The 12,204-nt window shown below is 45.4% G+C and overlaps 1 protein-coding gene across 2 annotated transcripts; it reads right to left on the bottom strand.

Moving 5' to 3' along the window:
• Positions 1–1,947: 1,947 nt before the first annotated feature.
• TOC159 (translocon at the outer envelope membrane of chloroplasts 159) lies at positions 1,948–7,859 on the bottom strand. Of its 2 annotated transcripts, none has more exons than XM_078589151.1 (3): positions 7,459–7,859; positions 2,279–6,758; positions 1,948–2,178 (listed from the first exon to the last, which is right to left on the bottom strand). In XM_078589151.1, exons 1-2 carry the CDS (start codon positions 7,769–7,771, stop codon positions 2,296–2,298), a joined length of 4,776 nt encoding a protein of 1,591 aa, XP_078445277.1. In that variant the 5' UTR covers positions 7,772–7,859; the 3' UTR covers positions 1,948–2,178; positions 2,279–2,295. The 2 variants fall into 2 exon arrangements, with proteins under 2 accessions (XP_078445277.1, XP_078445278.1); XM_078589152.1 differs by having other exon boundaries at positions 2,279–6,743.
• Between the last annotated feature and the right edge of the window lie 4,345 nt (positions 7,860–12,204).

Raw genomic sequence — 12,204 nt, 5'->3', positions numbered from 1 at the left:
AAACAAGTTTGAGATCCATCAAGTTTCTGTGCAAAAAATATTAATTAAGGTGAATTTGTTAGGCTTACATCATCATCTTTCTCTCAACATCTTTTACATCTATCTGTCCATACTTATCTACCCACTAACATCCATCTATCCATACAATGCATCCATGGAATTTTTCCACTTCATCTCTCAATTCTGTACTATCACTATATGCCTATAGTTCACGTATATGTACTATTTTTTTCACCTCTTCTTGTTATCACATCTCTCCATTTCTTCTCTTACAAAAAACTGTTATCATCCCTAATCAATTTTAAAAACTCATTAACACCCTAATCATCACCTCTTTTGGAGACAACCCTTTCAAATTAATAACTAATAATTATTTTAAGTTTCATATTTTTAAATAGAACTATCAATAAATTAAGGATCAACTCAATTATCGACGAATTAAACCCAAGATTTTATACACTAGAGTTCTTATCTCAAACCAACATAATATTAAAATATGCAACTTTTAACTAATCGAAGACCCTCTTAAATTAAGAAGCATCTAATCACTAATCTAAGTTATTTGAATTTTTCAATCGAGCATAGCGCACGATCTTTTGTGAAGTAAAAAATAACAAATTTTAATTGTTGGGTTATGTTACAGTTCCTAGGGGAGAAGACGAATAACACCTTAAAACTATAGCAGGGGAAAATACTTTAAGCAGAACAATATATGTCCAATGATTTGATAAATATTCAAGAGCGAAATAGACAAATATGAATAAGGACTATAACATGCATTATATGTCAACTGATGAAAATGCAATGACAATTAATTACTCATTTGTACCATTCATACATTGATGCATCTTGGCTTCTCTAATATAATTAATATGATAAAATGTTAGAAATAGTATAAGATGCTAAGATGATATCACATAGATGGTTTAGCCAATTGAGTTATAAGGATAGGAACTAATATAAAGTATACAGAAATATAGAAAAAATAAAAAACTAGGAAGATTAGCCTTCAAGACATAAATCATGGGACCAATTACTCATCATTAATTTCATTAAAACACTCAAATATTTTAAAGCACTTAATTTAATTTAATCAATCAAAACCCAATGCATATGTAAAAGAGAGTGGAACAAGGTTTTTTAAAAGTAAAATTTATAAACGAACTATAGAAAAATTCAGATGAACCTCCCATTAACTGTGTGTTTTTGGCTTCCCATTATCCAACTGACCAATAAATATGTTATGACTATATTCTTCTTTGACGAAAAGAACGCTAGTTTTCTTATCTTTTTTTCTGTTCTTGCAAAATAATCAACATAAATGTATTATTGGAAGGAAAAATGAATTCCCCCTTTTTGCACCTTACTGATCAGAAAAAATAATGTCCTCTTTTCTATCAGAAACAGATTCATTTTTTTCTAATCACCTAATCAATTATTTTACTATTCCCAATGAAAGCAGGGAAATGGGATACTTTTTAAATATGTCAAAAGTCACACTGGTTATTTGTGAGTTATTCCTCTAGAAGAGTTTACCTGTAATATGAGCCTTTATCTGATGTTTTCAAATGAAATAAATAAAAGATTCCCTCGTGTACATTTCATTACAAAAAAATACAATTCAAGAATTTAGTTTAAATTACTAAAACTAATCACTATTAACATAACTTACAAGAAAATCCACGTTTCAAACAAGCTTATCATTAAAACACGTGATTGCTATCATGCTTAGTTCTTTTATCAGTTTACTGCGGGAGTATTGTTTCAGATCGCTGAACCAACATCATATACTATATTTCCTTGAAGAAAAATGTTGATGAGCCACGTGTGTTAGCACAAATTAATTCCACGTGATAAAATTATACTAATAAAAGGAATTATAGTAATCTTGTTCCCAAATAAAAGGAATGCTCAATCACAAGTGAAAGAAAAAGAAGTCATTAAATATCGACATCACCAACAATAATGGATTAACACCGAAGAAGTTTGATACAAGAAATCAAACACAAATCCAGGTCCAACAGGAAAACTAATGAAAAACTTGACAAAATTAAGGAAATATCGGAAACAAACCTGGCGAGATTATTACTCATCCCTCGGAGAAAATGCTTCTGCAGATAGAAAACCGACCATAAATGCAATCAGAAGCTGCTCGGAGGGGCTCATCCTAAGCGTGATCTGCAGATCATCAACAAAACAAAGAACAACAGATAAAACACCGGAGAAGTTTCATCAAAGAAAAATAAAACAAAAACCCAGACGTATTAAAGAAACAAACCTGGAGAGACTAGTCTTTCAATCCTCAGAGAAGATGGTCCGGTAGACGGAGGCCGCAATCGGAATGACGCCCATTAGCGCAATCTGAAGCTGTTCTGAGGAGTTCAACCGTAGCGTGATCTGCCCGCTGCGCTTGTTATTCAGCCCAACTCTCGCGGCCACCTTGCTGCCACGCCCAACCGAGAACTGAGACTGCAGATTCGCGCCGAGCGCCAGGTCACCGCGCCACCTCATCAACGACAAGCCCAACGTGGACATGTCCTGGCCAATGGGGAATTCCCGGTCCCGCAATCGGATCTCCAAATTGGCACCATAAGCGGCATCTCCCTTGGACCGCATCGTCCCGGCGCTGGCCACGAGGCCGAGCCTCTTCCCCACTGTGAGCTCGTCCTCGACCTTCAGCCCTGCTGCAGTGTTCTCCCCCAAGAACGTGACAGAGACTCCGGCTGCCGTCCTGTTCTTCTTAAGGGTCTTGAACTTGGTCTCGCTCCGGAGGATGTACGCCAGCTGCTTGCCCACAGACTGGATGTCAAACCCGGCGACGGTCGACCCGTTGTCCCCGTGCTTGGCGGCGATGGACGAGTCCAGGTGGATGGTGAAGTCCTTCTTGTCCTTCGTGATCTGCGCAGAGACCGAAGCCGGGAACTTGCCGGCTATGGCGAGGTTGTCCTCGAGGCTGACCCCGTCGTAGCCGCAGTCATGGTCCCAGCCATGGGAGTCCAGCACCGGCCGAGTGAGCAGTTGAGAAGACGGCTCCAGGAAGCGGTATCTGTAAGCCGGGTTCTCGCCGTCGAAAGTCGGAGGGAGGACCATGTCCGGCAGAGGTACGGGGATGGTCGCCGGGGCGCCACCGCCATCCTGGTCGTAGTCTCCGCCCATGTCATCCGCGCCGGGGGCCTCCTGGCCGAGCTTCTCCCTCCTCTTCATCTCCTTGGCTCGTCTGATCTCCTCCTTCCACTGCTTCTTCTGCAGGAGCTTCACCCGGTAATCGTACTCGTCGAAGTAAGCCCGCCTCTGTTCCTTGGTGAGCTTGGCGAGCTGGGCTTTCCTCAGGGGCTTGAAAGGGGGGAGCCTGTCGTACTCGTCTTCTTCTCCTTCTTCTTCCTCCTCCTCCTCAGACAGGTCCTCCACATCCAGGTCCGACTCCCCTTGGTCAGCTCCCAGCTTCGGGTGAGGCTTTGACTGGAGAAGGGAGGACAGGAGGAAGGGAAGAGGCGGGGACCGGGAGCGGAACCCGAACAGCTGGCTCGGAGATGAGTCTTGCAGCTTCAGAACACGGTTGGCCTCGGAGAGGATCTTAGAGGAGTAGCAGAGGAGGAGGAGCTGGGATCTCCAGCTGAGGCCATTGGGGAGGATGGGTTGACCTTCTCTGTTTCTTCTGCAGGACGGGTGGTTCTCGACCAGGGCCACCGGGTTCATCAGACGCATGTCTCCGGCGGCTTGGCGGATGGCATGCTGCACCACCCGCGAACGCTGGTCCACGTAAACCTCATAGCTGAGAGGGGTCCCGGTGGAGCCATCGGGCGGGGCAGACGCGCCATGGGTCAGAGCCACAATGGCGTTGAACCAGACTGATGGACCCATGGCAGCGGCGATCGATCGCAGCAGCGGCAAGTCGTTGAAGTCCCAGGCCTGGGTATCAAGCCGGTCCACATAAAGCACAATGTCCGGTGGGCATCGCTTGGTGTGCTTCTTGATAGACTGGAGGATCTTCTTGTTGGTGGCCTGGTCCATGACGGAGGCTCTGAGCCCAGGAGTGTCGATGATGTGAACCTTCACCCCGTCCACGGTGCCAGCGATCTCCCTGACCGCCGCCGTCGAAGCGTCAAAGGCGCTGGTGGGGACCTTCTTCTCGCCAAAGATGGAGTTGATGGTGGCGCTCTTGCCGACTCCAGTCTTACCCAGGAGCAGGATGTTGCAGGAGAAGTCCAGCGGCTCTTGCCCCTCTGCTTCTTCAAGCTCCAGGGCTTTCTTTTTGGCGTTCTCGAGGCTGAAAGCTCGGCCGATCTGCCGCCCCCGCCGAATCCCCTCTGCAAGGCTAAGGCGGTAGAGGACTTGGGCGGCCACTCTGTCTTCAGGGGAATGGCCAAGCCTGTGGACAAGGCGCAAGAACTTGACCTTTATCTGGTCCACCTTCTCCTGCAGCTTCTTCTCCTCCTCGTCCACGGCGGCCTCTGGCTCTGGGGTCAAGGAAAGATCCGAGGGAGAGAATATGCTGGGCCGGGCCGAGCGTGGGGCCGACGGCTTGAGAGGAGGGATGGAAGAACCCAACCCGGCAGGCCGGTCAACAGAGAAGATCCGGGTGCCATCTGGAGCAGTAAACGTGATTTCACCGTTGGATGAGGCCCCAGAAGCTGCCTTTAAGAGAGCAGTAAGTGCCGCAGAATCAAACAGCTCCTTTCCATCTTCATCGTCATCATCATCCTCCTCGGTCTCTTCTTCGTCGGTGTACGACACAATCTGCCCATCTGCCTCGTCTGAATACCCATCGGTGCTCCCCAAAACACGAGCAGCGGCAGAAGACCCATTGTCGAGAGCGACAGACTTTGCAGCGCTTTCAACTTTGATATCTTCATCATGTTCATCTAACTGATTTGCTTCAGCATCACTGGCTTCAGAGCCACCTCCAATTGGAACTTGATCGGTATTCACTGCATGATGAGAACCGTTGTTGAGAAGAGATGCCAGAGCAGTATCGCCAGCTGCAGGCAAAACATCTTTCTGGATGGTAATCTTTGAATCTTTCGCTGAAACCTGGCCCAACTCGCCTTCTTCACCACCGTCCTGGACCACAGCAGCAATCGCCCCGGATTTAAAATCAACTTTCTCTCCGGTGGTTCCAGCATCATCTACCACTTCAGATGGCTTTTGCTTGTGGGATTCTTCAACATCCGCAGGCCCCTGCAAAGACTTTGCAGAAGAGCTTGGCTTTTCACCGGCGCCAAGGCCATCAATCAAAGCTGCAAGTTCTTCCTCCGCCAAAGCTAAAAGTTCTTCCTCCCCAGGCACTGCAGAAGCAGCGATGGCAGACTGATTTACAGCTTCAGGTGAAGCAATCGGAGTCTCCTTCTCAACATGCACCAAACCCTTCTCTTGGCTGCCCTCAATCAGTGGTTCTTCATGGATAGCCTCTGCATGCAATTTATCACTTACCAAGACCTCGCCAGTCTTCTCTAAAATGCCACCTTCATCGGCCACAACTCCAGGAAGTGAGATTCCCTCAATCTTCTTCTCAACCACAGCAGATAAATCTTCTTGAAGATTGCTCTCTTTCACAGTCTCGCCAGCCTGAGAATTCTCTACTGGAGGAGGCGCCTGGGTAACAAGTTTCTCCTGAAGGTTGTTCTCTTCGCTGGTTCCTGTGGAAGCCTCAAGGGACTTAGCAGGAGGAGTCGGAGTTGCAGAATCATCTTCGAGCTTGATCTCTTTGATGGCGGCGGCAACTTGGGAAGCTTCAACAGGAGATTCTTCCCCTTCAACCTTGCTCTCCTTGCTTGTCGCCTCATCAGCAGCCAGAGGAGACTCTGTGATGTTGGTCGGAACAGCAGATTTTCCAGGATCAATTTCAGGCTTGACCTCTTTAATGGCCGCAGAAATCGGAGAAGCTTCAACCGGTGATTCTTCCACTTCAACCTTGGTCTCTTTGCTCGTCATCTCATCAGCAAGAGGAGACTCCACAATCTTTGCCGGAGTCGCAGGGCCATCTTCAATCTTGATCTGAGAATTCCCAACAGCCAATTCTTTCTCTTCAACCTCGCTCTCTTTGCTGGTCCTCTCGTCCGCAAGAGGAGTCTCCGCAATCTTAGCCGGGGCAGCCACAGTCGCAGGCTCATCTTCAATCTTGATCTCTTTAGTCGCCGCAGCAACCAGAGAATCCCCACCAGCCAATTCCTTCTCTTCAACCTTGTTCTCTTCCCCAGTCCTCTCATCTGCAAGAGAAGACTCTACAATCTTAACCGGAGCAGCCACAGTCGCAGGTTCATCTTCAACCTTTATCTTTTCAATGGTAGCAGCCCTGACAGCCGATTCCTCTTCCTCTTCAGCCTTGCTCTCTTCCCCAGTCCTCTCATCTGCAAGAGGAGACTCTAAAATCTTAGCAGGAGCTGCAGTTTCATCCTCAACCTTGTTCTTTTCAATGGAGGCAGCCTTGACGACCGGTTCTACTTCCTCTTCAACCTTGCCCTCTTTGCTAGACCTCTCCTCTGCAAGAGAAGACTCCACAATCTTCGCCAGAGCCACAGTTTCATCTTCAATCTTGATTTTCTCAACGGTGGCAGCCTTGAAACCCAATTCTTCTTCCTCTTCAACCTTGGCCTCTTTGCTAGATCTCTCATCTGCAAGAGAAGACTCTACCACCTTAGCCGGAGCAGCAGTTTCATCCTCAACCTTGATTTTCTCAACGGCGGCAGCCTTGAAACCCAATTCTTCCTCCTCTCCAACCTTGCCCTCTTCGCCAGTCCCCGCATCTGCAAGAAAAGACTCTGCAATCTCAGTTAAAGCAGACCCAAAAGCCAATTTTCGAAAAGAAAACTCCGCAATCCGAGAGCGACCCAACAGGAGATTCGGCATCCAAAAGCTTACCCAATTGAAAAAAAAAGCCAATTCTCGAAGAAAAAACTCTGCAATCCGAGAGCGATCCAACAGCAAATTCGGCCTCATCAGGCTTACCCAATTGAAAAAAAAGCCAATTCTCGAAGAAAAACTCTGTAACCCGAGAGCGATCCAACAGCAAATTCGGCCTCTTCAGGCTTACCCAGTTGAAAAAAAAGCCAATTCTCGAAGAAAAACTCCGCAATCCGAGAGCGACAAAACAGGGAATTCTTCATCTTCAGGCTTACCCAGTAGAAAAAAATGCCAATTCTCGAAGAGAAAAACTCCGCAATCCGAGAGCGACCCAACAGGAAATTCTTCATCTTCAGTCTTACCCAGTTGAAAAAAACGCCAATTCTCGAACAAAAACTCCGCAATCCGAGAGCGACCCGACAGGAAATTCGGCATCCTTAAGCTTACCCAATTGAAAAAAAAGCCAATTCTCGAAGAGAAAACTCCGCAATCCGAGAGCGACCCAACAGAAAATTCGGCGTCTTCAGGCTTACCCAGTAGAAAAAAACGCCAATTCTCGAACAAAAACTCCGCAATCCGAGAGCGACCCAACATGAAATTCGTAATCTTTAGACTTACCCAATGGCGCCGGGGAGCTGTTCTTGGCACTAGACGAGAACTCGGCCTCGTACTCGGCGAGGGCGGCGCCGAGGAGCTCGGCGGCGTCGTCGTCGGCGTAGGTGACGGGAGCTTTGGGCATAGAAGAGGACTTCTGCAGTGCAGCGGCGAGCGGGGGAAGATTAGGGTTGAAATCGCCGCTGATTTCTTCTTCCTCGTCGTCGTCGTCGGCGCCGCTGAGGAAGAACTCTTCATCTGAGAGAGGAGGAGAGGCTTCGTCGAGAGAGGAGACGGGAGCGCGGATGAGCAGAGAGCTCGAGCCCGCCGCTTCCATGGCGAGCGAAGTAGAACTCTTCTTCCCTGCACAGTTGGAGAGGAAGAAGGGAGAAGAAGGGAGAAGGGAGGGGATAAGGCAGTTGGAGAGGAAGAAAGGGGGGAGTTTAAACCTCCTGGCTAGATCGGAAGGGGGAGGGAGGGCCGTCGGATGGGGATCGGAGGGCGGGGAAGGGGGGTGCTAGGGTTTTGATCCGACGGTGGAGGATGGATGGTGGGAATTACGGGCGGAAAAAAATGAAGGGGTGGGGGGAGATATTTGCGGGGTTTGGATGGTTGCTTCTTGGGATTTGATGATTACAGGGCTCAAAGGGAGGGGGTTCTAGAGAGAGAGGGGAGCCCATAGAGATGAGAGAGAGAGAGAGAGAAAGAGAGAGAGAGAGAGAGAGAGAGAGAGAGAGAGAGAAAGAGAGAGATATAAGGGTGAGAGAGAGAAGAGTGAGAGAGAAAGAGAGAAAGAGAGAGAGAGAGAGAGAGATATATATATATATATATATATATAAGGGTGAGAGAGAGAAAGAGAGGAGAGAGAGAGTGAAAGTTACCAGGGTGAGAGAGAGAGAGAGTTAAAAGGGTGAGAGAGAGAAAGAAAGAGAGAGAGATGTGTAAGAGTGAGAGAGAAAGAGACAGAGATGGGTAAGAGTGAGGGAGAAAGAGAGTGAAAGTTAGTAACAAGGGTGAGAGTAAGAGAGAGAAAGATATAAGGGTGAGAGAAAAAGAAAGAGTGAGATATATGTATGAGGCTAAGTGAGAGAGAGAGAGAAAGAGAGGGAGTTACAAGGCTGAAAGAGAGAGATAGAGCGAGAAAGTTACAAGGCTGAGAGAGAGATAGAAAGAGAGAGAAAGTTACAAGGCTGAGAGAGAAAGAGAGAGAAAGAGAGAGAAAGTTACAAGGCTGAGAGAGAAAGAGAGAGGGGAGAGAGAGAGAGAGAGAGAAAGAGAGAGAAAGTCACAAAGGTGAGGGAGAAAGAAAGAGAGAGAAAGTTACAAGGCTGAGAGAGAAAGAGAGAGAAAGTTACAAGGCTGAGAGAGAAAGAGAGAGAAAGTTACAAGGGTGAGAGAGAGAGAGAGATAAAGAGAGAGAAAGTCACAAGGGTGAGGGAGAAAGAAAGAGAGAGAAAGTTACAAGGCTGAGAGAGAAAGAAAGAGAAAGTTACAAGGCTGAGAGAGAAAGAGAGAGAAAGTTACAAGGGTGAGAGAGAGAGAGAGAGATAAAGAGAGAGAAAGTCACAAGGGTGAGGGAGAAAGAAAGAGAGAGAAAGTTACAAGGCTGAGGGAGAAAGAAAGAGAAAGTTACAAGGCTGAGAGTATGAGAGAGAGAGAGAGTTACAAGGCTGAGAGTAAGAGAGAGAGAGAGAGAAAGTTACAAGGCTGAGAGTGAGAGAGAGAGAGAGAGAAAGTTACAAGGCTGAGAGTAAGAGAGAGAGAGAGAGAAAGAGTTACAAGTCTGAGAGTAAGAGAGAGAAAGAAAGAGAGAGAGAGAGAGAGAGAGAGAGAGAGAGAAAGTTACAAGGGTGAGAGAGAGAGAGAGAGAATGAGAGAGAAAGTTACAAGGCTGAGGGAGAAAGAAAGAGAGAGATACATGTATAAGGGTGAGAGAGAAAGCAGGAGAGTGAAAGTTACAAGGCTGAGAGAGAGAGAATGAGAGAGAAAGTTACAAGGCTGAGGGAGAAAGAAAGAGAGAGAGAGAGCTTTGTATAAGGGTGAGAGAGAAAGTTACAAGGCTGAGAGAGAGAATGAGAGAGAAAGTAACAAGGCTGAGGGAGAAAGAAAGAGAGAGAAAGTTACAAGGCTGAGGGAGAAAGAAAGAGAGAGAGAGAGCTTTGTATAAGGGTGAGAGAGAAAGTTACAAGGCTGAGAGAGAGAATGAGAGAGAAAGTAACAAGGCTGAGGGAGAAAGAAAGAGAGAGAGAAAGTTACAAGGCTGAGGGAGAAAGAAAGAGAGAGAGAGAGCTTTGTATAAGGGTGAGAGAGAAAGAGGGAGAGAGAAAGTAACAAGGCTGAGAGAGAGAGAGAATGAGAGAGAAAGTTACAAGGTTGAGGGAGAAAGAAAGAGAGAGAGAGAGAGCTTTGTATAAGGGTGAGAGAGAAAGTGGGAAAGTGAAAGTAACAAGGCTGAGAGAGAGAGAATGAGAGAGAAAGTTACAAGGTTGAGGGAGAAAGAAAGAGAGAGAGAGAGAGAGCTTTGTATAAGGGTGGGAGAGAAAGAGGGAGAGTGAAAGTTACAAGGCTGAGAGAGAAAATGAGAGAGAAAGTTACAAGGCTGAGGGAGAAAGAAAGAGAGAGATACAAGTATAAGGGTGAGAGAGAAAGAGGAAGAGTGAAATTACAAGGATGTGTGAGAGAGAGAGAATGAGAGAGAAAGTTACAAGGCTGTGGGAGAAAGAAAGAGAGATACATGTATACGGGTGAGAGAGAAAGAGGGTGAGTGAAAGTTACAAGACTGAGAGAGAGAGAGAGAATGAAAGAGAAAGTTACAAGGCTGAGGGAGAAGAAAGAGAGAGAAATATGAATAAGGGTGAGAGAGAAAGACACAAGAGGGAGAAAGAAAGATATGGCGTGAAAGAGAAAAAGAGAAAAATATAAGAGAGAGAAAGAAAGATACAGCGTGAAAGAGAAAGAGTGAGAGACGTACGAATGAGAGAGAAGAAGAGATAAAGATATAAGAGTGAGAAAAAAGAGAGAATGGGGGAGACAAAGATAGAGAAAGAGAGGGAGAGAGATAAATATAGAGAGAGAGAGAGAGCGAAAGAAAGAGAGAAAGAGAGATAAAGAAAGAAGGAGATAACGAGAAAGAGAGTGAGAAAGATAGAGTGGGAGAGAAAGATAGAGAAAGTGAGAGAGAATGAGAGAAAGATTTGAGTATGAGAGAGAAAGAAAGAGAGTGAGAGAGAGACAGTGTGAGAAAGATAGAGCGTGGGACAGATAGGTAGCGAGAGAGATAGAGAAAAAGAGAGAAAGACAGTGAGAGAAAGAGAGAGAGTGAGAGAGAAAGACAGAGTGAGAAAGATAGAGCGTGGGACAGATAGGTAGCGAGAGAGATAGAGAAAAAGAGAGAAAGACAGTGAGAGAAAGAGAGAGAGTGAGAGAGAAAGAGGGTGAGAACGAAAGAGAAAAAGAGATACAGTGAGAGAGAGAGAGAGAAAGAGAGAGTTAGAGGGAGATGAGGAGAGAGATAGAGAGAGAAGGGTAGAGAGAGAGAGAGAGTTAGTCAGAGATGGGGATATAGAAAGAGAGTTAGGAAGATGGGGAGAGAGAGAGAGGTCGTTGACGATGAGCCATGACATAAGCGTTTACATCCCCCTGCAACATAAAACAATCCCAGAGATTTAAGAGAATAAACATCAAAAACTGATAAAAAGAACTAAAATCAGGGAACCTCATTTTCTGAAGCAGAATCTACATTTATCAGCTTGAATTTTCTGCAAAAAAAAATGAAATGATGGACCAATATATTCTTTTCAAGAACGTATCGCAAGAGGAACAAGAAGAAAGTTGGAATCCAGCTTTTCGGCAGTCGTTCCGTGCGCAGCGGATAGACCGGAGATCTGTACTTGATAAATTGGAATTCTATTCAAGATCACAAGTCAATTGATATTATATATGGAAGGTTTTCCCCAAGATCAAATTCCACAGATTCTCGATATGAATTAGATGTTTCATGGGTAGAGAAAACAAACGGGCAGCTTGTCCTTGTCGAAGAAGCAACTTCTAGGAAATAGATCTCATTCTAGAAAGAGAATGGAAAAGACAGGAGTGGGAAACTCATTCTCCGAAGCTGAATACACGTCCCTCAGTATTAATTTCCAATTCACCAAAAAAATTCAAAGCAAAAGACACCCCCTTCTAGGAAATAGATCTCATTCCAGAAAGAGAATGGAAAAGTGATATGTTCTTCTTCTCAAGAAAATTCTCTGAAGCAGAATATACATTCCTCTGCATTAATTTCCAATTCAGCAGAAAATTTAATAGCAAAAGACACCCCTTGAGAAATCAAAAACAAGAAAATTTGGGAAACACATTAAGAATGAAAAACAAGGATATTCCAGAAGAAGGATTACGAAGAAAAGTGAATGGAATTCATCCCAAGCAGAATCTACATGCATCAGCACTGAATAACAGACGACGTTAAAATAAATGGGATTCCGACTAAACAGATTAGGCCCTCGAGGAAGAAGCAGATAGAGCAAAGCTTTGGCATGAATATTTGGGAAAAACGAAAATATTTGGGAAATACATTAAGAATGAAAAACAAGGATATTCCAGAAGAAGGATTACGAAGAAAAGTGAATGGAATTCATCTAAAGCAGAATCCACATGCATCAGCGCTGAATAACAGACTCGCGTTAAAATAAATGGGATTCCGACTAAACAGATTAGAGCAAAGCTTTGGCATGAACGTCTGCTCTTTTCAGAATGAGAGATATTAGGTGG

Source organism: Wolffia australiana, chromosome 17 (genome assembly GCF_029677425.1).
Source record: "Wolffia australiana isolate 7733 chromosome 17, ASM2967742v1".
NCBI lineage: Eukaryota > Viridiplantae > Streptophyta > Magnoliopsida > Alismatales > Araceae > Wolffia > Wolffia australiana.
Note: the sequence above shows the minus strand (reverse complement) of the source record. Positions and strands in the feature narration are given on the sequence as shown.